General features: G+C 55.1%; 2 protein-coding genes across 2 annotated transcripts in view; one reads left to right on the forward strand and one right to left on the reverse strand.

Moving 5' to 3' along the window:
- LOC119092012 (uncharacterized) overlaps positions 1-14,264 on the forward strand; it is a 35,560-nt gene extending 21,296 nt beyond the window's left edge. The window contains exons 6-8 of the mRNA XM_037214963.1: positions 4,872-5,001; positions 8,011-8,107; positions 14,192-14,264. Of these exons, the coding sequence (XP_037070858.1) occupies positions 4,872-4,903 (32 nt within the window). The 3' untranslated portion in view covers positions 4,904-5,001; positions 8,011-8,107; positions 14,192-14,264. The remainder of the gene's footprint in view (positions 1-4,871; positions 5,002-8,010; positions 8,108-14,191) is intronic.
- A 3,009-nt stretch (positions 14,265-17,273) lies between these two features.
- LOC119092090 (uncharacterized) lies at positions 17,274-21,429 on the reverse strand. The gene is made up of 3 exons (XM_037215063.1): positions 21,397-21,429; positions 18,277-18,918; positions 17,274-17,911 (listed from the first exon to the last, which is right to left on the reverse strand). The coding sequence occupies exons 2-3, from the start codon at positions 18,916-18,918 to the stop codon at positions 17,675-17,677; spliced, it is 879 nt and encodes a 292-aa protein (XP_037070958.1). The 5' UTR covers positions 21,397-21,429; the 3' UTR covers positions 17,274-17,674.
- Positions 21,430-21,930: the final 501 nt, after the last annotated feature.

Raw genomic sequence — 21,930 nt, forward strand, 5'->3', positions numbered from 1 at the left:
AAAAGACTCGGTACCCTCTTCTGCCTGCTTAATTTGTTCAAATGCGTTTTTTCGCATTTGAACGCATTTGAAGCTCCTCAAAGCCCTCAACCTACTCTGTCCACCCAACCGGATTCTTTCTTCCGGTGGTGGCCATACTCGGTCTGTTTTGTTTACAGCTGGTAGGTGTGGTAATCGGTACCTATCCAGAACCCGACATAATCACATCGTTGCCTTCCAATGTGGGGTCGACCCCACGATGATCGAGATATTTGTCAGTGGTTTTTCCCTCCACGCTCCTGATGCTGACGTGATCCAGCATGCTGAGGACATCCATATTTCGGCAAAAACGGCGCTCTCCCTCGGCTCATTCCTACCATAAAACAGCTCTAAGCCCTCGAGACGCCCAGTTTCACTCTCGTGGTTTGAAAGTCAATGGAAAGAGCACTGTGCTTATTGTCCCCGGCTCCCATCAAAATTGGCTCGGTGTGGCCCTATCTCTATTCTGTTTCGTAAAAAAGGAAACAGAGCGTGAGGCAGCGAAAACTTTTTCAGTTGAAATATTAACCATTAAATGACGTTGGCAATGATATTGGTCCGCTTTTCAGCAGTGCTGACCTGCGACCTCTTAATATTTTAACCGGTTCATTTATCGAAAGGTGCGTCGGTATCCTCATTGGACTGGACCACGTGCGCCGTCCGATCTTCCCGCCTTTTTCCTATTCTTGGCATTGCCTTGTTCATCTCGCATATCCCTTACTGTTTGTGCATGTGTCTGCTTGTGACCATGCGCTCTCATTTCTTTTTTGTTTTTGTTTTTTGTTTTGTTTTTTGTTGTTGCTGAGTGTTGTCTTGAGTTGTCTTTCTTTTACCTGTGACTTAACATTCAAAGTAACTGTCTAATGATTTTTGCTATCGATGCATTACATGCATACCTACTACACAGGTGTTACACATGCATGCACATGCGTAACATTTAGGACACATGCACACACGCAGAAGTTTGTGTGAGCTTCCAAACGGCGCAAGATATGCGGCCACCCGGGAACTATAGCCGGGTACGCATTGTCTACGCACACATAAATATCGCCGGCCCCGTAGCCACGGAGCCAGCTATTCTCGACCATGCGGACAGAGACGTGAGCAATTCGGATGGGATCAAATCAGCGGTGCAGAGTTCTACTTGTAACATGCATCTAAAAATTATGTGTAGATGATACGTACATGCCAGCTGAGAACGTGTGGATAGCGCCCATATTGTTGGTGGTTCATCTGGTCAGCCAAGATTTACGGCCTAATTTGGCCTGTCGAAAATCACGACAGCTTTCATTTTGACGCCACAGGAAAGGAGTGACATTCATCTTGACGCCAGAGGAAAGGGGTGACAATCGCATTGATATTTAAAGAAATGTAGCCTCATTCAGCGATACTAGGCATAATATCAGACATGGAGTTTTGGAAAGTTAGGAGAACTAGCCCCGTTTCTCCTTGCCTTGGTCGAGCCCATGTCAACACGCCGCGGTGTTAATTCAGGCGCCCGCGGCGTGATTTGGCCACTTCACTCCATAGTTGGCGCCGCTCCTGCAGCGCCCCCCAGCTGACGCTCTGTCGTGCACAGCTGGGGGCGCGCCGGCCACGCCTTCACCGCGCCGTTTACGCCGGCGCCGCCGCGTCGTTTCCGCCGGCGCCGCGTCGCGTCGCCGATTGATTGCGGACGCGGTCTCCTAGCGGCTGACCGGCTGCCGGCCGACGTTACGTCACGGGGCGGGGCGAGTGACGCTTGCGACACGAGCGGCGCGCGACGGCGTCGATGATTCGGCGCTTCTGGACAGAATGGGCCGCCGCCCCGGGTGGGAACGGTCCGGCTGGGATGAGACGCCGCTCACCGGACGGCCGGGGCGGAGGGGTGCGCTCCGGGGCGGAGGCACCATCGAGGAATGCCGCCGCGTCTTGCCGCAACCGCTGGCGGGAGCGTGAGATGGGCCTTACTCGCCCGCGCGTGGCCCTCCGTGGGATGGGGACCGGCACCGGCTGGTGGAACGCAAGCGGACGTATGTGAGCTATGCTGGAGTGACAACCGTGTCATTGTTCACGAGGTACATCCAGTAGGGTTCGGGTGCGGGTCGATAGAGGCGGCACAAGCAAGAGGAAACAGCTTAGTAAAATTTGATAGTCCAGTTTAAGTTGAAAGATGCTTTTCAGAAAGAGCAAATCGTACTGCATGCTTCATGGTGCTAGGGATGGGATTTTGAAATAAATCAAAAGGATGTTGGAAGAAAAAGAAGCCGTTTGCCCGGAGAATGTGTGATAAGCCAAATTATAGCCTTGTGCTGCACTCGATCGACTCACAATGTATGGGAATTAGCCGCGCCCATCCGGACCACGCTACAATATTGTAAAACCGATCTCACGTTTGCAAAATACTCTGCCATCACTGCGCTTCGGTTGTTATTTTGACGTGCTAGTACCGACTTGGAAGGTTAGAGTAAGGAAACCAAGTGTTCGATTGCCTTTACTGAACGTGTCAGAGACATGTGACACGAAGGTTATTTTGGTATCCTGCGTTGCCCCAGGGTCTCGAAGTTTACACACATGTTCAAACCCATTTCTATTGATTAAATACTCGGTATGGACGGGAGCATATCTGAGGGTCGTCGTGGATGTTTTACAGTTTACAGGGCTGAGGCTCAGCCCCCATCTGATCGATCACGCCACCAGTTGATCGAGATCAATCTACAGCAGCAGGCCATCAGACGGGGACGTACTTTTGCGGGTAATTTTAACGTCAGAGGCATGTAAAATAGAGCCAGATGCAATGGCGCACTAAAGATCGTTAATCAACAATGAAAAAGGAGGGGGTCAAGGGTGATCCTTGCGGCACGTCGGAGGCCACCAGTTTCCAATCGGAATTTTTTTCCGTTGGCGATAACTCTCTGGCGCCTGCCGGACAGACACAAGACACACCACTGATGTGCACGGTACCTCAGATGGTATGAGTGTCTTAGCTTGTGCATTGGGAACTTATGGTTAACGCCCTGAAAAGCAGCCGAATAATCAGTGTAAATAACATCCGTCTTGTATCCGTCCGACATGGCCTCCCAGGCCGACTTCAGGTAAACACATAACTTCGTGCTGCACGAACGCCTAGGAATGAAACCATGCGAATGATGAAACCATGCAGCTCCACCCTCATCAACTTATATGCCCACTTATTCTCCGCATCGCTTGTAGAGGCCGTTGTCAGCAACCACATCTGGAGGCCGCGCCCTAACCACAGCGCAGAGCCGTCACTCCTGCCATCCGGCTGTCAGTGTTCCTGGGCGACCCCAGCCCGCCCTCATAAGTAACACATCACAATTTACCTGACCACCCCGCTCGCCGCCTGACGCGCCTGAGCGACGCATTAAGCCCAGATAGACCCAGCCCGGTGCGGTCCGGAGGGCGACTGCCTACACACGAGCTACCGACGGGCGCCCGTGCCCTGATTCGGACCGCCCGTTCCAGGTCAGGTCAGGAGCGGTTAGTACAGATCGGCGGGCGCGCGTGGCCTGATTTGGACCGCCCGCTCCAGGTCAGGTCACGAGCGGCCAATACGGGGGGACGGGCGCGCGTGCCCTGATCCGGACCGCCCGCTCCAGGTCAGGTCACGAGCGGCCAATACGGGCCGACGGGCGCGCGTGCCCTGGTTCAGACCGCCCGCTCCAGGTCGGGTCAGGAGCGAGCAATACAGGCCGGTGGGCGCCCGTGCCGCCCGCCGCGGCACGTCTGCGATGGACAGGCGCAATCGGCCGTGGAGCCGACCGCCGCCGACGCGTATTGATAGAGCCGTGTGAAGCAACGGCGGCCTTTTTCTGACGCGCGGCTGGCAGGCGGGTCACATACCGAGCGTCACGCCAAGAGACTCATGGGAGGTCTCAGCGGAGCGCTCGGGTTCTCAGAGATCGACGACAGGACTCTTCCAAGCTTGTCGATGGTATCCGACGTGGATGACCTCGAACGCGTCTTTTCAGAAAGTTGCTTGGAGGTGGAACACATTGCGTTGTACTGCTCTTTCACTTATATCTGGCCTTTGATTTGCATAAGAACGTAAGAGTCAATATTCAGCTAGGCCGGGCGCCAGGCACGTCAATATTCAGGCCCTACGCCGTTATATTATCATGAATGAGGTACGACGTGCCTAAGAAACGTAATCAAATTCTCCTGTTGATAGAATAGTCATTTCGTCGGGATTGTCGTGAATCTGTGACCTTTTTTGAGTCTGGGCCATCGCTGAAGTAGCCATGGTCGTGACTTGATTATCCTGATATGATTGTATGCGCGTTCGTAATAGCTTAAGCCATGCAAGTACCATCTAGCGGTCGAGTAGAATATGCGTTCAGACCTGTGACAGACTGGTGTGTTTGAAAAAAAGTTTTTTTTTTGCTTTTTCGGGCAACATTTTCGTACACATGGCCCCCAAACTCGCCACTCAGGACGATGTCGTGAGTTCATAGATCACACGCATTATAATTGGAATGCAAAGCACTAATATACGGAGGTAGTCCGACTTCCCGTGTGGAAATTTTCATGAGTTTGGGGCTTCTCTAGCGTTTTGTTAACTTTGATGTGGCACTTACGGTACGGTGCAAAATGTTAACCTCAAATTCGATTCGACCCACTTTTTTCATCTTACATCTACCTTACTATCTACTACCTTACATCAACGCCTGAGATTTGTAGGTTTACAGAGCATCTCCCGGTTTCTCGTTTACGAGAAAACGGGACAACAAAATTCCGAGCGGACCACCAACACGAGCGTCAAGTTACTCGAAGAACATCATGAGTTTCATGACTGAAGCTAGCTATGTTGCTTGCTGACACTCTGTGCGACACTCAAGCTGTGTCTGTCCCAGTTTCAGCGGGGCCGCAGTTTGCCGGCCAGTGACGAGTACGACTCGCCCGAGGTCGAATCCGACTCGGCCAGCGACCCGGGACTGGTGCGGTCCTCGTCCCTGCACCGCGGCCAGCGCTCCTTCCACAGAGGTAACCGCCGACGCCGTGCGAGCGAGCTCCGCAAGAAGTCGGCCGGCCATGTCGCCCCGTCCCCGGCCGCTGCTCCACAACTGACATGAATGCGGCCCGCGCTTCTCAAGCCGCTTGGAACGATCGCCATTTGTTTGCTCGTTTTGTCCGCATTCCGCCGCGTCTGTGCGCCGGCCGGTGCCCGCGGCTCGCTGCATGCCTGCTGGCAGCAGAGGTTTCGCCATGTCTGAAAGTGCGCTGCGCCCGGCTAGATGTGCGCACTCTGAACGGGATGGCCTTTCGAACGGCCGACGAAATCGTCCAGGTAGCGACGGACGCCCTGTGCCGATCACCACGTGAAAGTCACGGAGTTAAATGAGACAGGGTTGAGAGCACCCGGCCGGTCGGGCATGCGCCACCACAATGGTCCAGTTTTTGTCGGGGATTGCTCGGTTTACGACATTATGACTGTGAGGTTATTAACTGGCTCGCCGGCTTGGGGGTGAGCGCAGATGCTGTACGACTGGCTGCTATGCGTCTGTTTTTATTCTCGCAAGGCAGTAAAAGATGCCCGGACTGACGGTTGTAGAAATACCGCAGTGCGGCACCTGTTGCAGCATCACCAAGTAAATCTGAGTGCGTTTTAACTACCACCGATCGCTATAAGGTATTATTAAGTTAATGACTTGTCATGAAAGCGTCCAAACGCTCATGTATGTGGGTACACATTACAGTGCCTAGTAATTGTGTCAAAAAGCGATTAGCCCATTCCTTACAGCGTTATTGTCCACTGGGTTTGAAATATGATGATGTTTATTAAAGTGATCACGAATAGGACGGGTTGTGTACCGAGTACATTTGTTTTTGGGCATATGGCCTTTTCCGTGTTTCGAAATGGTGTGGCAAGTCAGGAGAAGTTGTGGAACACCTCGAACAAATTGATTCCTTAGTTAAGGATCGGCTGAAAGATCACACATGAGCTCTGTATTATACCAACAGTTACGAAATTTTACGTTCGAATTTTAACCTAAAAGGGTGCAAACCACACCCTTTCCATATATACAAGACGTTTCATTTGTAAATGGACCACAAGCATTTAACTCATTATGTCTTCCTGCACTAACAAGCACAAAGTCGTCAGGACAACGCTGCACCATAGCTAATTACCCATAACTTATAAAACAATGCACGATTCTATGCTTACGATACTCGCACGGCAAAGCTCGAGAGGCTTTTCCAGAAGATAGCTGGATTTTGCCGCTGCTAATGCTTGGATTGGCTGCTTTCGGAATTCCGGCAGAGTCTCTGACATCCGTTGCAGACACCGCAACCTCCGTGGCTAAGATAGAGGGCATTGAAGCGATATTGCAGGGGAACTGTGTGATACCCATGATACTTTCTTTTTGCTCTGATGGAGCTGAGTATTGTTCCTACCTGCTGGTAAGTTGATGGTCGTTTAAATTGCCGCGGTTATTAAAATGTCAGTTTTACGCAGATGTGATGCTGGTCAGTTTGCGGAACATCAATCCAGGCATGTGGTCAGGAAGTCCCCTCGGGAGAAGGAAAATGTTCCCCGAACAACTGCAAACGTAGACAGACTTCTTGCGCCCAGGATCTACTGTAAGCCTTTTGGCCCAGGGAAGGGGGTGGGGGGTCCAGATCCCCTTCGCCACGTCCATGTACTACTGTGGTGTCTGTGGAGAATCTGCCACGTGTCAGGGAATGCCTGAGTCCTGATTTGCGATGGCATCTGTAGGGCTTCAGTCTGGGAAAGTTTGCAGAACCCCTGAACAATTTGTACATATTGGTTAGACACAAGTTGCTTTTGAAGCTGCTTTAAAGGTTCCATTACGAAACCGCATAGTGAATAGACAATGTCACAGCTTACAAATATAACTCTGCCAATTGTCTTCTTAACCTGGCTTCACTTGTTATCTATTTCACAAAGGTGACACAAACTGAGCGACTGCCTGATAAGTGAAACAAGCAGGCATGTAAATGTATCGATATATTTTGACAAACTGACGGCAGAGCAGCGTCATTTTAGGCCTCCGGGGCGCAATGTATCCACAAAGTAAAGGGCACCCTAAACATGCACGAATGTACTTCTCGGCCACCAGTTCGCTGCCATGTCGCAGCAGTATGTCTTGCGTCGGCGACCGCCAAAGTCAGTATTATGTGCGGCTATTATTCGCGGTGCTGGCGGTCGACAACACAAACCTGAAGAGCTCCCTCCATTCCTGCCGAGGTGTGTGACGAGCCTCCGTACTCACAGATCGTCCCCGCGTTCCAATCTCATCCTTTTTCTTGTCGGACGTCAGGTGTTCTAACATGGTGCTTGGTCGTAACCGCTTCTTACGAGAAGAGGATGCCATGTCGCGGTACGCGCCACAACATTCAAGTGCAATGTGTAGTTTCTGTGGGACAAGATTTGAATGCGTGGGTCACAATGCCGCAATGTGTTTTGGTCGGAACCTATCGCTGGCGTGAGTGCATTCTTTCGATGATCGTGACTTATCGCATCCAAAACTATCGGCGATTGTCTCGCAATAATACGTATAAGAACTGTTGAGGAAACATTGCCCAGATTTGTGAAATTTCACATTAAATGGACGGACATGAACAAGCATGCATCATAAATCCCTGATCAAATCCCTGATCCCTAAAAGAACGTGGTGACGCGTAGCAAAGCACATTGGACGCATATGGAAACTTGCAGCAAGTCAGCATGAGCTGGATCCAAACAGTCGTATCAGACCAAATAAACCATATGTACTGATTTCTTTAAAATCAACTTCTTTAGCAGAATATCATACAATCTGAGCAAGCCCGAAAACGCACAATGGATCGCATAACACGTGGGTTGTGTCATTCACTCGCCCGCAAAAGTGCATTTAATTTCGCATTGCACGCCATTCTTCCCGTTCCACTTTTGAGTCGATCTCACGGAATCATCAGCCTCTTTTCAGTGCGCCAGGTGCATCGTAATGCATTTTCAGGTGGGTGTGACTCGTTGTTTCTATCCGCCAGATATGTCACGGTGCGCCGAGTCTTCCAGCTCCTCCTGCCAGGTGTCTCCTGACGTCAGGTCAAGGTCATTCTCCGTCAAACGCACCAAACGGAAGAGGTCAGTGCGCAGACTAACATTCGGGCGCTGATGACACCCATCACTGACAGTGATGAAAACATTTCTTTTGAGAATAGTCATGTGCCGTTGCGATGCGACGGCTCCGTCAATGGTGAGATGAGGTAACTGCTGTCAGAGGTAAGTAGCCTCGTTTGCCGCCGCTGAGGTGACTGGTCAGTATAGCACAGCCGACCGTATCTGGTCCAGGTCATTAGGCCGGCCGGCACCGATTGCGTGACCCCGGTGATAGCCGCGGTGGCGACATCGTGGTCCGCCCAGCCGAACCAGGGCATCAGGACCACTCGAACACGGAGTCGGGATCCAGGTCGCCCCAGTGAATTAGGAGGTATCGTGCTGACGTCATCGTGGACGTGGCGGTGGCGTCCTGAAATGCAGTCCGTTCACACCCGAACCTTGGTTCCTCGAGGTGTCTGCCGAATCTCCTTCGAATCCCTAGAACCCAAAGTTTGCATGCGCAGGGAGGGCCGTTCCTCGCGGTGTACCAAGCCGTAACCCTTGGCAATTGTAATCATGGCCTCCACCCACTCCCCACATTGCCCAGCTCGCTTCCGTATCCGATGTCGCTCCAGTGTGGGGACGCCGTGCCGCCCGCGCTGGCTCGGCGCCAGATGCGCAGTTGCTGCATTCACCACGCGCCCCACATCACCAGAGCGCTGGCCAGTGGACGCAAGCGGGCCGCCACCAGCGAGCTTCGCCAGCACGTGCGCGTGGTGGTTGAAGACGCGGTGCCGCCGTTCAGGGCTGAGCTGTCGGTCTCTGGTGTGGTCGATGCCAGTGTCCCGGTCTGGTGGGCGGCGTGTCCAGGATGTTCCACTGTCCGCCACGTCACATCTACTGCTTGCCAGCCCGGACACCGGCGTTCCACCCTGCCTTTGAAACCGTGCCGGGCGCGTGGGATAACTGAGCAGCAGTCACGCTGTGCTAAAGGGCTTTGCGGTGTTAAAGCGTTGGCGCTCGCCGTTAACAAGAAGTCGGATGTCCGCCTCCGTGGCTCAGTCGGTTAGAACGCCTACCTCCCAACCCACCCGTGGGAGGAGAGGGGGGGGGGGGGGGTCAGTGGAGCGGACCGTGCCGAGCACCGCGGCACGTTACACTTTCGCCACACAATGCCGTTGCCGTTGCTCTGGAATTTCGCAATCGGATGGTAGGGCTAAATCGCATACAAGCGCTGCTCGTCTCAGCGCTGGTCCCAGAAATCGATTCCAATCAAAAAGTTGTGAATATTAATAAAGGAATGAAACGTGACCGGTGGCGCGGCGCGGGCCGGCCACGGAGAGCTGCCGAGGTTCCGGTTTGGCACGCGTACTATCGCTCCGCGCGACCGCCAGCAATATGCACAGCGATGTGCAAGGCCGCGTGGGCTCACAACCTGCTGCTGAAACTGTCCACGTGGCCAGTGATGTGCAACGCCATCCCGTCGCCCCGGACGGGAGAACGCTGCGGGTGCTCTTGTCTGACCGCGAGGACCGGACAGTGGCGTTGGTACTCCGTCATACCGCGAGGAATTGATAGTGGCGTTGCTTCTTTGTCATGCCCTCCTGTCTTCTCAATACATCATGCATGCTGTTCTGTTTCCGATCTCCCCGCTGGGATCGGACAATGGATCTCTGGGATCGGACCATCTGACGACGGGACCCATTCACGTAATTTGAAATGCGGACCCCAAGTTCTGTTCGCCCACGACAGCAATGTCGCACGTACACGTACTACGCAAGTTGCATGGCGTGGTATCCCACTTATCGTGTTCGTTATGACCTTAATCTGTTCACTGACCGGTCGTCACATTTCCAAGGGTACAAAGACGCCACGTTTTCGGTAAGCTTTGAAGAAATTGTGTAACACGCTAGTGACCCATGATTTTCCACTTTTTTGTAATCGATGCATTTCAACGTCTGCGTCGATGGACGCTCCTGGAATCATCAGAATCTATCCATAGTCTCCCAGGAGCCATCAGCAATGCACCTATACTCCCATGGTTGCGCATCAGGTTGCGCATCAAATGCATATGCAATGAACTGGATGGCTCCGCATCTCATGTAATGCAACTCCATCGATTGCGCTGCAGTCGCAAGAACGTCCGGTCATGCAGGATATCTTCATCAAGAGACTGTCACATGCGTTATGGCTGAGCATCTATAACACCGGCTTGTAGCGTGTGCCATGGACGCCATATCGAGCCCTATGTCTGCCTCTCTTTCGCTACAAATGAAGCAACACCAGGTGTTCAAGCCGCCAGATTTACTGCGCGCTATACCAGCACCCGATGACTGCCGTTTATCACTTAGCCGTTTCCTCACTGGGCCGTTAGGGGCCGCTCACGATATTCATCTGGAGCGCCCGGCCAGCTCTGGCCGACAAGTCCGGGGCGGTGTCGGTTACGAGGCGCGAGCAGCGCGGCGGCGGTGGTAGCGCCTCGGTCCACTGATCTCCACTCCCGGCCTCTCGCTGGGCGGCGATCTTCCGGCCGTCCAGTCCGGGACGGACGGTCCGAGACGGATGGCAGTCCGGCAGTCCAATCAGTCCGGCAGTGCGGTCAGTCAGGCGCTGCGGGACGGCCGGCGCCCGCGTCTCGCATGGCCCGTGCGTGGCCTCCGTGACGCGCCCCACACGACTCACGGCGGTGACCTCCGCCCGCAGCGGTTGCGCCGCCCGGCCGGCACGAGCGGGTCTGAGACGGGGCGCCGGCACCACGTCAGCACGAGCGGGGCTGAGACGGGGCGCCGGCACCACGTCGGAGCACGAGCGGTCTGAGACGGGGCGCCGGCACCACGTCCGAGCACGAGCGAGTTTGAGACGGGGCGCCGGCACCACGTCCGAGCACGAGCGGGTCTGAGGCGGGGCGCCGGCACCAGTCCGACACGAGCGGGTCTGAGGCGGCTGGCACCACTCCGAGCACGAGCGGGTTGGGACGGGGCGCCGGCACCACCGTCCGAGCACGAGCGGGTCTGAGGCGGGGCCGGCACCACGTCCGAGCACGAGCGGGTCTGAGACGGGGCGCCGGCGACACGTCCGAGCGCGGGCAGGTCTGAGGCGGGGCGCCGGCGCCACATCCGAACACGAGCGGGTCTGAGGCGGGGCGCCGGCACCACGTCCGAGCACGAGTGGGTCTGAGGCGGGGCGCCGGCGCCACGTCCGAGCGCGGGGCGCCGCCGCCTGACAGAGCGGCGCGCCGACGCCACCGTGTCGGCTCAGCCAGCGGGGCGGTGCGTGGGAGTACGCCGCCGCCGCGTGGGCCTTCGGCAGGTGGCCGTGCGTGACAGACGGGATTGGCTCTCTGCGGGGCACCGGCAGGTGACGCCGCTCCACTGCCGGGCGACCGCGCTCCCTCTCTCGCCCGCGCTCACGGCTCGCCGGCGCCGCCGGTGGACGGGGTGTGATCGGCCGTCGGAGCTGCGGCGTCCCGTCACGCCGGGCCCGACGCCGTTGCCCAACGGGCGGTCGCGGCTCGGCGGCCGCCGCCGGACCGATGGCTGGGAATTCCGGCAGTAAACGCTGCTGTCGCGTGTGTGACCCGACCGTCCCGCCAACTCGGCCGCCGCCGCCCCACACAACCCCCACTCCTGCTGCGACGTGACGACAGATCGGCGCACCTCGAGCAGCAGGGAGGGGGGGGGGGGGAGGGCTGGAGGCGGGATGGTGTCCGCTGGTAACGAGGCTGCGAACTGAGAACGGTTATCTGCCGACAGCAACTCGACTGGTCAGACTCGTCGTGATCGAAACGGCTTGCTCTTGTGTTTTGACTTGCACTCAAGCTCACCCGTTTTTAATACGATACCCCACTTTTCCTATGTAGACAGCTGATGTTTTTGCACTTTCGGTTTTTGCGTTTGTCTTGTTCCAGAAGCTGGCCACAGACGCCGCCGCGAAACGCACGAAATCGGCCCCTGCGGGGGCAATTAATTTGATTATAGTAGAGCTAGCCGCCTGAGTGGCACCCAATGGATTGTTGGGTTGATGCTGCAATTTGTTAGATGTGCAAACAGCCCGATGGTGAATTTAATAGCCCATGCTCCGGGGTACAGCGGTGTTCTGTAGTTATGTTCACTGAAGCGGGGCGAACGGCGTGTTTTGAGCCACTTAATTCCACTTGCAACGCCCACCCATGCCGCTCAGATGAGTTCCCTGGGGGACCTGTTACTAAATTTGATGGTCTCGTTTTTGTCCACTTTTTCATTTTCTCGGACTCGCACCTGTCACGCGACCTGGCTTGACGTCAAAAGAGCTCCCTGAAATTGTGTTATCCTCATTACAGTGGTTGATTGTGGGACAATTACTAAGGTAACAGTCATTGATGATGGTTGTTTCGTGCGCAGATGATGGTTGTTTCGTGCGCAGCATTTCCGTTTGTGTAAGATCGATGCATGGTTCAATGTCATGGAACCGAAACCCTTCACCTGACAGCAATAGTCAAAACTTGCTTTTCCGTCCTGGGCGCGATGACAGTTTGAAATCAGATAACTGCTCTGTTTCCATACTGATTGATTAATTGTGAGTGAAAAACACCCTGAAAGCGTGGTTGTTTTAAGCGTGATAGACATCATCAGCTGAGAGGTGTTCGCGTTTCCACCAGCTGACTGCACCGCACATGGCCACTTCCGCCCTGTTTTTCTGATGTGTGATTGTGTGGGCCAGTGTGATGCATCGGTTACGACACAGTATTATGGAGTCACGCTGTTCTGTGAGCGGAATGATAAATTACGTTACGCATCATCTGCTGCCATTTTCTCGACATTTTATGCTGCTTTTCCCATGGCGTCTGGCTTTTTAATAGATAGTTTAGTGCAGTACTTTAACTGCAGGGAAATTACGACACCTCAATATTAACTCACCGCAAAAAGTTGTGTACGTACACGATACACCAGGTCAACATTCCCCTCGGAGTTTCATTTTCACTCGCTATCCGGCGATCTTCCCGTAAGACATCTCGCCTGCTATTCGCCGTCACATACTGAAACGATCCCCGTGCGTGCAAATCTCCAGCCCTTCTCCTCTAATTACGTCAGCACCTTTCGCTCCTGGCCCGTCGCCCTCGGGACGTGTCGTCGTGTCGGTGCCAACCTGTTCGTGACGTCACGGAGCCCTCAGAGACGCTCTCCCGCCCGCGGCCGCGCTCCGTCTCGATGCGGCTGATTGGACCCTGTTGGACCCGCCCAGGGTCAGAGGTCACGCCGCCGCGGGCGATGGCTCAATTGGCGTGGCGCGCGCGCGCTTTTGACAGCCGACTCCAGCTATTGTGACACTCGCGGAGAGCTACTACGCACGCCGGCTGAAGCTGGGTTATGGCCAATTTAAGTGTCATTTTGGCCTAAACGCAGCCTGCACTAAAGCTCTCCCGATGCCTGACGATGACGTGGTGACGAAACGGGCCAACCCGGTGTAGTCGCTTGAGAAGTGCTCTGCTCCAGGCTGTGTGATCGAGCATTTGCACATCTTCCATCTTGGATTGTATCTTTGCTGTGCAGTGACAGTACCAACAATGGATCTGAACTTCGTGGGTCAGGACTGTAAGGCTCGCGCGCGGCTGGTGATTTTGGCGTTGTGATGGAAATAGGTATAGTACACACGCTGGGACTCACAACAGATGAGGTAAACCAGTGAGCATTACGATAGTGAAGAGCGGCTCCTCGTCAGCCGCCATCCTCGCCATGACCCCCGCCCTGACCACCCTTCACAACAGTCAGACCCGGATCTGTTGTCCTCTCTCCAGTGACCCCGTCCCCCGAGCCGAACGCTGACAGCCGCGACTGCTTCTCATCATCCGTCACTGCGCTGTATGGAGGCCCTCCAGATCACCCCCATATCGGTACAGGAGTGAAGTAACGGCCGTGGTCGGTCACGTGTCCACTCTAGGCTACCAACCTGCCGGCCCGAGCCCGTTCACAGTGACAGCCGTGGTCGGTCCACGTGCATCTCTGCGCGGCCTGCGCCTCCCTCTCCACCTCAGTTCCGACGCGCACGCCAGCTGCGGTCAGCACCGCGACAGCCACGGTCCGCCGCCATGTCCCCGCCGATGTCCGCCGCCGCCCGCGGAGCCGGTGATTGACGGTCGTGTGTGGTCCGCAGGCGCCGCGCTCGCACGCCCGTGCTGATGCCGCCGTCACCCGAGTACGGCGCGGCCGCCGTCGGCCGCGGTCGGCCGCCCGCCGCCGCCGACGCCCGCCTGCTGCACCAGCTGCAGCTGCAGCAGGAGCTGCTGCAGCCGCGGCCGGCCGGCGACGGCGAGCTGGAGCTGCGCGCCCTAGCGCACCGCATCAAGGGCCAGGACTTCAGCATCAACGTGTGAGGCCGCTGCTGGTGGCCGCCAGCAGACAGCCGGGGTGCACGCCTCGACGTCCGTGGGCGCATCGGATGGTCCAGGACTCGACACCGGCGCCTGGGGGCACATCTGGTGAGCGGCGACTTCAGGATGGATGTCTGATGTGGCCAGCCGCAAACCAGGACGTCAACGCCAGCGTCGGCGAGATCAACAGGCAGCAGCGGATACGAGTCGGGGTGGGTCAGGACCTCAGCACCAGCTTCTGATGGCTCCGAGCCTCCAGGGCTTCGGGACTGCCGTCTGATCCAGGCTCATGCCGCGAGTCCAGGCGGGACGGACAGGGATGAAGACAGCTGGCGTCGCGACAGATGTTCCGCTTCGGCGCGCGGGAGCGTCGGTTGACTAGTCAGGCTTCAGCACCGACGTGTGATGCATTGTCTAGAAGTGTTGTAGTGCTCTGGTTTTGCACCGTGAGAACTCGAGGCTTCAAGGGACGCAAACTCGTCCCTTATTGGATGTGTTAATGTGTGACAGATGACTGCGGGCAGCGCAATCTCGTGATGATTGGACAGGTTTCCGAGTGTGGGCGGACACTAGAGCTTGTCTCCGAGTGAACACCGGCGCACGTGAGATGTTCATACTGCGCTTATTCGGTTACCAAGTGGAAATATAACGCTACTTACTCAGAGACCGGTGTGACGCTCGTGGCTTCGGAGTGGCTGTGGCTTTGGTCCTAATATAGATAGGACAGCGCCGAGTCACAGTCCAACCCATTTCGTCGTGAAAATATTCTGTCCTCATGTGGGCTTGACGGACCACGACCGGACGTGCACCACGGCGACGGAGTGGAACAAAACAGCTCGTGTGAGGTTATCACGTCTTTCTAATAACATCACCACCTGCAAACTTGGCGTCTTAGCAGATTAGCAGCGGGCACACGGATAGTTACGCTTATTACGTATTGCATCACGACGGGGGACCCTAACTTCGGCTGGCGTGGGCGAGCATTTTAGACGGGCGAAAGTATCTGGCATATGGCCAGGCCATTTATGCTACCGGCCTGCGAAGCGGCGACCGTAATGTAATGCAAAACATCTTCTATTTTAAGCTATTTTTAGACTTTTGAGGAGTTACGACGATCATAGTGGTGTATCAGTACAGCATCGCGAGTAACGATTGGTGTGGAGACTGGACAGAGTGGAGCACAATATATACATATATATATATATATATATATATATATATATATATATATATATATATATATCCTGACCAGCTACATCCACGCAAAATGTGCCTTTGAGTTGCCTGGGGTGAAAAGTCGTCCTCGTCACACCGGTAACTAAACCTATGTGTTATATCTACCAACACGCTTAGAATAGGCACTTGAGCCCAATACACTGCAGGTAATGGGATGTGCTAACGCGGGCAGCTCACTTATAATTGTACCGCTAATGATTTAGAAGGCAAGATCACCACCAATAAATGTCAATTTTGTTTGATAGAGACCTCAACTCAGACTCCTATGTTCCGTCAGTTAACAGCGAAAGATCACCACCAATAAATGTCAATTTTGTTTGATAGAGACCTCAACTCAGACTGCTCATTTTCCCTCAGTTAACAACAAACGAGAGTGACAATCGTCCTGGAATATGGGAGCAGGGTCTGAGTGAAGGAGTTAGACAATAACCTGCATCATGTACGTACTCGCCGCTTCGATCGGACGCCATCACTGGGACCCAGACGGAGTGCGCTCCATGGCTTAACTGTCAGTATTTCCGATATTAAAGCCTTTTGTATCAGTTGTCGTAGCCCTTCCCTCCTGCTGTACTGTGGGCTGATTACTACTATAATTACTCTCATTATTTGCGGTGAAACAATTATGTCGGTTTAATTCTGCCAGAAATGAGCTCGTGACTTGTAGGCAGCCTTGCTGAATAGGTATCATAGGTACCAGCTAACTCCCTACTGCATCGGGATACCAACATTCGCATTCCTTTCCTCACTTTCGTCGGAGGACTCCCAGGTGCGTCTGGTTCTGCCCCACCATCACCCACTCCCTAATCTCATAGCCCTTGATGATCACTAATGGTCGAAAGCCTCTAATAAAAAACCAGCTAAGGTCTATGACTTAAGGTTAGCGTCTTTACAGCGGCCTTGCTTTGACGAGCTCTCCAGCAGCAATTGTGTAGTGAAACACGGGGTTCGATATCAATGAGGCGTTGCATAACTTACAACAAATAAGACAAATTGATATTGGGTCCATGCCTCTCAATCGGGTCCACTTAGTGCGAGCAGGACACCCAACAAAAGGCCACTCCTTCGTCTCTAGTCCCAGAGTACGCTGTTTACCGCGTTGCAAGTCATGTAACTTTCGGTTCATGACATCCCAAACCGACCACAATTAGAAATAACCGCGCAGCCACACTTTATCCAGGCCCGTGTGAGTTTCCCAGACAAGCATCACGCTTACACAAGGCCGGAAGCCTTCTCTCCTCTGCAAGGCGCCGAGCATGCACCCCCGCGCGGGTCCATCCGCGCTCTAAAGCGCTCGTCAAATTACGCTGCCGCGTCCATAAACACGAGTGGGGTCACTTTGGCCCGCCGTTAATTGAAAACCGATGACTTCACCGTCAGCCGAAATGGCCGCTGGCGGGCAAATGGCGCGTGAGCAGCGGCACTGGGCCGGCTCGGAGGAGCGCAACTCGCCGCTGCCGCACTGAAAGGCTAGGGCGGCGCTGCCGGCCTGGTGCCGCTAAACTGCTCTCTGCGGCCGACGGGAGTTGCTGACTAACGCTTTTAGTCACGCGCTGAGGCTTGCTAGTTGCATGATGCAACGTTCCACGTGCGTGCTTCACACGGGTAATCGGTAGCTGGCAAACTTTGGTGTGTGGCTTTTTTGCTTTTATTACAAAATTACTTTGTACAGGAGTAAATATGACATAAAAATTAAACGCACGTGATACCTATTTGAGCGGGCAATCAGCTGATCTTTATCGTCGAATTAGACAACACGGAACCTAGATATCGTTTCATGAACGACGCCTGAGCGTATCACACTGGACCGTCACAAACAGCATATGAATACATGACCCCCGCTACAAATAAACAACACGCACGTGGAGGTCACGGGACGACTGGTCCGACCAGCGGACGATTTCGACCCCGCGCTCCGGTCAACAACAGCACAGTATCACAGCATGGGAATTCGCGCTCCTTAACCTAATGACTTAGTCTAAGTGAGCTGACTCGTCTGTCGATGGCTGGGTGGACTCCACTGCTCCGGTGGCCTAGTACTGGCTGCGTGGCGGCTCCGGGTACCCCTGCTGCTCGCACTTGGTCACCGTCTGGTAGCGCTTCTGGGTGCGGGTCACCGCCACCGTCTGGTACTGCTTCTGCGTGATCGTGTTGGTGATGTACTGCAGCTGGGGCACGTTCTGCGTCTTGGTCTGCACCACGTTGTACTGGTTGGTGGCGTACTGGGTCTGGTACTGCGTCTGGTACTCGGTGGCTACGGAGGTCTGGATCTGCAACCAGGCGGAGCGTTAGAACATGAACGTTTTGAGCGGGCACTCGGAGCTTTTCAGCGCGCGTCGATCATCAACATGTGCTAGTGACACTCAGCAGGACCGCAATCGAAGCCCAACTCGTGTACCGTGGAGCAAATTTCGAACATGAACCCCAGCTACAGCTATCACTCCAGATGGGCCCTTTAGCAGCCGAACACCGCAGCATACGAGAATCCTTATTCCGAACGTCAGTTCCAGACAAACGCCTGGACTCCTGACCCCCTGAGTGATCTCCTTTAACTCCGAATGCCGCGTGTTACCTCTGAGTGATCTACGCTGCCTCTGCGGGATCAGCGATCTGTGCGGTGACCCCTGTGACCCACCTGCGGCACGCGCTGCACGCTGGTTACAGTGACGGCGACGGGGTACTGCTGCGCCTGGGTCTGCGTCAGGTGGTCCGTCTCCGTCACCGTCACGTGCTCGTCCTCAGTGAAGATGAGCGTCGAAGTGATGGTGTCCACGCGCGGGATGACCACCGTGTTGGTGCGGTACGCGATCTTGGTCTCCTCCTGGTACTCGGAGCCGCCGCCGCGCGTCGTCGTCTCGAGCTGCACCACCGTGTGCGGGTAGTAGTCGGTCTCCGTCACGTACTTGTAGAGCGTGGTCGGCAGGTACTCGGTGCGCGTGTCGTACACGGTCACCGGGATCACCGCCTTGGTCCAGGTCAGGATGTACTTGGTCTGGTCACGGCACTTGCCGCCGCCGCTCAGGCCGCCGCCGAAGCCGCCGCCGAAGCCGCCGCCGAAGCCGGCTCCGAAGGAGGCATCCACGCCGCCACCGGACGGGCCGGACGGACCGCTGTAGCCGGACGGCCCGGACGGAGCCGGACCGGACGGTGCGAAACCGCCGTCGTAGCCGGTGGATGGCGCCGGCCCGCTGGGCGCGCCGTAGCCCACCTGGCGCTTCTCCACCTCCTTGGCGGTGGCCGCCACCACCAGGCACACCAGAGCAATGTGTCGCAGCATCTGAGGAGCAGCCGACAAGTCAGACACCCAGGAACAGTGTGTCAATTGAAGAACACTGGATGCGTTAAACACACGGGAGCAATGTGATGTAGCACCTGCGGAAAAGCAGACACGGTAAGGCTTCGGACAATGACGTCAGTGAAGGGACTGCTGAAGGGCTGGGAAGGCCGGCGGAATTTACATTCGGCGGTCAGCAGTGCGCGGAGAAAAATGCCCCGTGGGAGCAATGCTGTACAGACGCATTTATGCGTAATGACGGAAAATGTGTGCCCGCGTAGTTTACGATGCATGCAGACTGTGATTTGCTCGAATGTGCAGAAGGCATGAAAATTGTGCAACCTAGCTATGTTGGAATAGCGGTGCCAGACGAGAAGGATCATTTCGTATGTACGAAACGACAAATAGATGGCGTGATTTTGAACAAACCATAGCATAGTGAATAACGGTAGCAGTGAAATTGCGGTCTTTCAATCAGTTTTCAAAACAACGTTATGACAAAAAAAGTGAATCCTATTTCAGCCAAAAAACGAGTTGCTCTGACATCCTTTAAATCAATATTGTCAGACCGTTTCGTCGACGTATTGATCTGAGGAAGGTCAAGGGGCAGCGGAAGCACACGCCCGTTCGCGGCAAGTCACGGCGAGTCATATTATGCAACCTCTCTCCGAGAACTTCCGCCAAGAATTTCTCTAACATAGCAGGTGGATACATTTCACCCGGAGTGTTGTGATAAAGCCGCTGAGCGCCATTTCGTGATGCAACCGGCGCTGTGCAGTTGGCCGCCCGACTTTCTCTCCGGGCGAGGCGTGGCTGACTGGCGCATCGGAGCCGGGCGTAGGCCGGAACAATGGCCACAGGGGTCGGCGCGACCGGCGGCCGACCGGCGATGACGGGCGGCAGGGCGCCGCCAGCCGGGCGCTCGCCGCGGGCCGCGCGCCGGGCGAGGGCGGCCAGGGCCCGACCGCGAGCCGTCGCGCGCTCTGCGTGAGGACGAGCTGATCGCGATCGGGTGTGGAGGAGGGAGGTGGCTGGTGGAGACAGCGGAAGCGAACAGAAAGCTCACGACGTAGCGTGAAATGGGTCAGCAGCGGGAGATAAGCCCTGGTGTACTACCGGGACATCACGACCTCCGGTCGGCTCGCCGCCGACTGCCGCCCCGCGTGGCGGCGAAGGCCGCACTGACAGCGACGGGCCACCGTCTTACGCGTCGCGGGCGGACGGCAAAGGTGCCGCTGATTGCCCCGGGATGGACGAGAGGCGGGCGACGGCGCGCTCAACGAGAGGGAAAGACCGGGCCGTCACCTGGCCTGCGGCGGGGCCGGCGCGGCTGGACCTTCCGTGGCGCATCGTCAAGGGGGCGATGGCGCGGCGCGATTTCGCTTGTGCGCAGTGGGACCGTGTAATTTTGAGAAATTTGGGCGGCAAGCGCAACGGTGCCTGATGTTCACGATACTCAGATTAGATGAAGTCAATCTGTTTGATGAAAATGTGCTGCGTCATCTAAAGAGAAGTGACAGTGAGAAGAGAGAACGGAAAGATTGAGAGTGTAAAGACTGCATTCAGGGGCGTGGAAAATTGACGGTCAGGAGTGGCTGAACCCATCAGCTTTCTTTAACTTAAACATTGCCCCTACGGACATTGGCTGGAAAGAAAAAATCAAAACTACCTAGTAAGCCCCCGCTCTAGTCCAAATATTCTGCCTGAGTGTATCGCATAAACATGATAACTTTAGCCGATCCACACTTAACACTTATCCATATCTGCGTCCTGAACAATGCAGGCTAGCCATGTCACGTTACGAATTATTTGTTCCCAACCACTAACTCAACACCGCTAGGTTTGTGTTTGAAATAACTTGAGCCTTAACTTTGTCAGAAGCCAGCATTTAGCAAAGTGGCACGTACACCATTTATCTTCGCCCATGTCGCTCAGCAGAAGTTTTGATGCGACAGTAGTATTAGTGTTACTCCTCGGAAAAAACAGGAGAGTGGACTATAGTTAGGCTGATATTTCGGCGAAATGCTTTTCTCGAACATCAACCTAACTATGTCTCCATTCTCCTGATTTTTCCGAGGAATAAGGCTAACACTACTGTCTTATCTGTGTCACTAGTGCTCGTCTCTAATGCACTGAACAACTTACGAAACTTTGATGCTAGAAATGACGTAATGACAGCTAAAGATATATAAATAAACGGCGAAGGCAGTGAAAGCATAAGGAAAATGCAACAAAAGCTTTAATTTTTTGAACCTTGTAAACCAGATACAAAAACTTAGACGTATCATATGAAGCCAGCACCCAACAGTTGTTTGTCACAACGCCCCCTGCGCGCCCCAGTCCGGCAGTCCGTCCGAGCGAAGACCCTCTGACAAGGCCCTTGTCAGCGCCGCCGCCGCCGCCGTCGGCCTGCGGGTCGGCGTCGGCGCCGAGCGGGCCGATGCCGACTGCGGGCGCCCCGCTGGCCTCGGCTGCGCTCACCTTGGTCGAGTCAGCTCAGAGTACCGATCACCACTGATGCCTGGGCAGCGGCGGACGCCGGTTATATACGGCGGCCACGCTGGTGGCGCCGCGGGGCTCGCGCCCGTGCCCTTTCCCCGCCGATCCAGGCGACAACGGCCGGTCGTAGCGTCGGGCGGTCACTGCCGTCACCGCCGGTCACCGCCGGTCACCGCTGGTCAACGGTCGTCCTCGTCAGCTCTGGCCACGGGAGTGGGGGCGGGCAGCCACCGGGGACTCAGGCCTGCACGTGCTCGCTGACGGCCGCGTGTTATGACCATTGACGACCATTGCTGGAGACGTAGAGGCAAACAACGCGATGTACGAGCAGTGATAATTGACTTGTAATGACACAACCCTTTACTGACTGTGAAGGGCTTATGAACGATATAATGTGTTCAGCAAGACGAGCATTGCCACTTAAACATTGATAGATTGAAGTTATGCAAGTCACTAGATGTGTACTTAACATGCATCTGAACCAACTGTGATTGCTAAGTTGGTGACAACCGAATC

This window comes from Pollicipes pollicipes, unplaced genomic scaffold (genome assembly GCF_011947565.3).
Source record: "Pollicipes pollicipes isolate AB1234 unplaced genomic scaffold, Ppol_2.1 Scaffold_3447;HRSCAF=4054_pilon_pilon_pilon, whole genome shotgun sequence".
Taxonomy (NCBI): domain Eukaryota; kingdom Metazoa; phylum Arthropoda; class Thecostraca; order Pollicipedomorpha; family Pollicipedidae; genus Pollicipes; species Pollicipes pollicipes.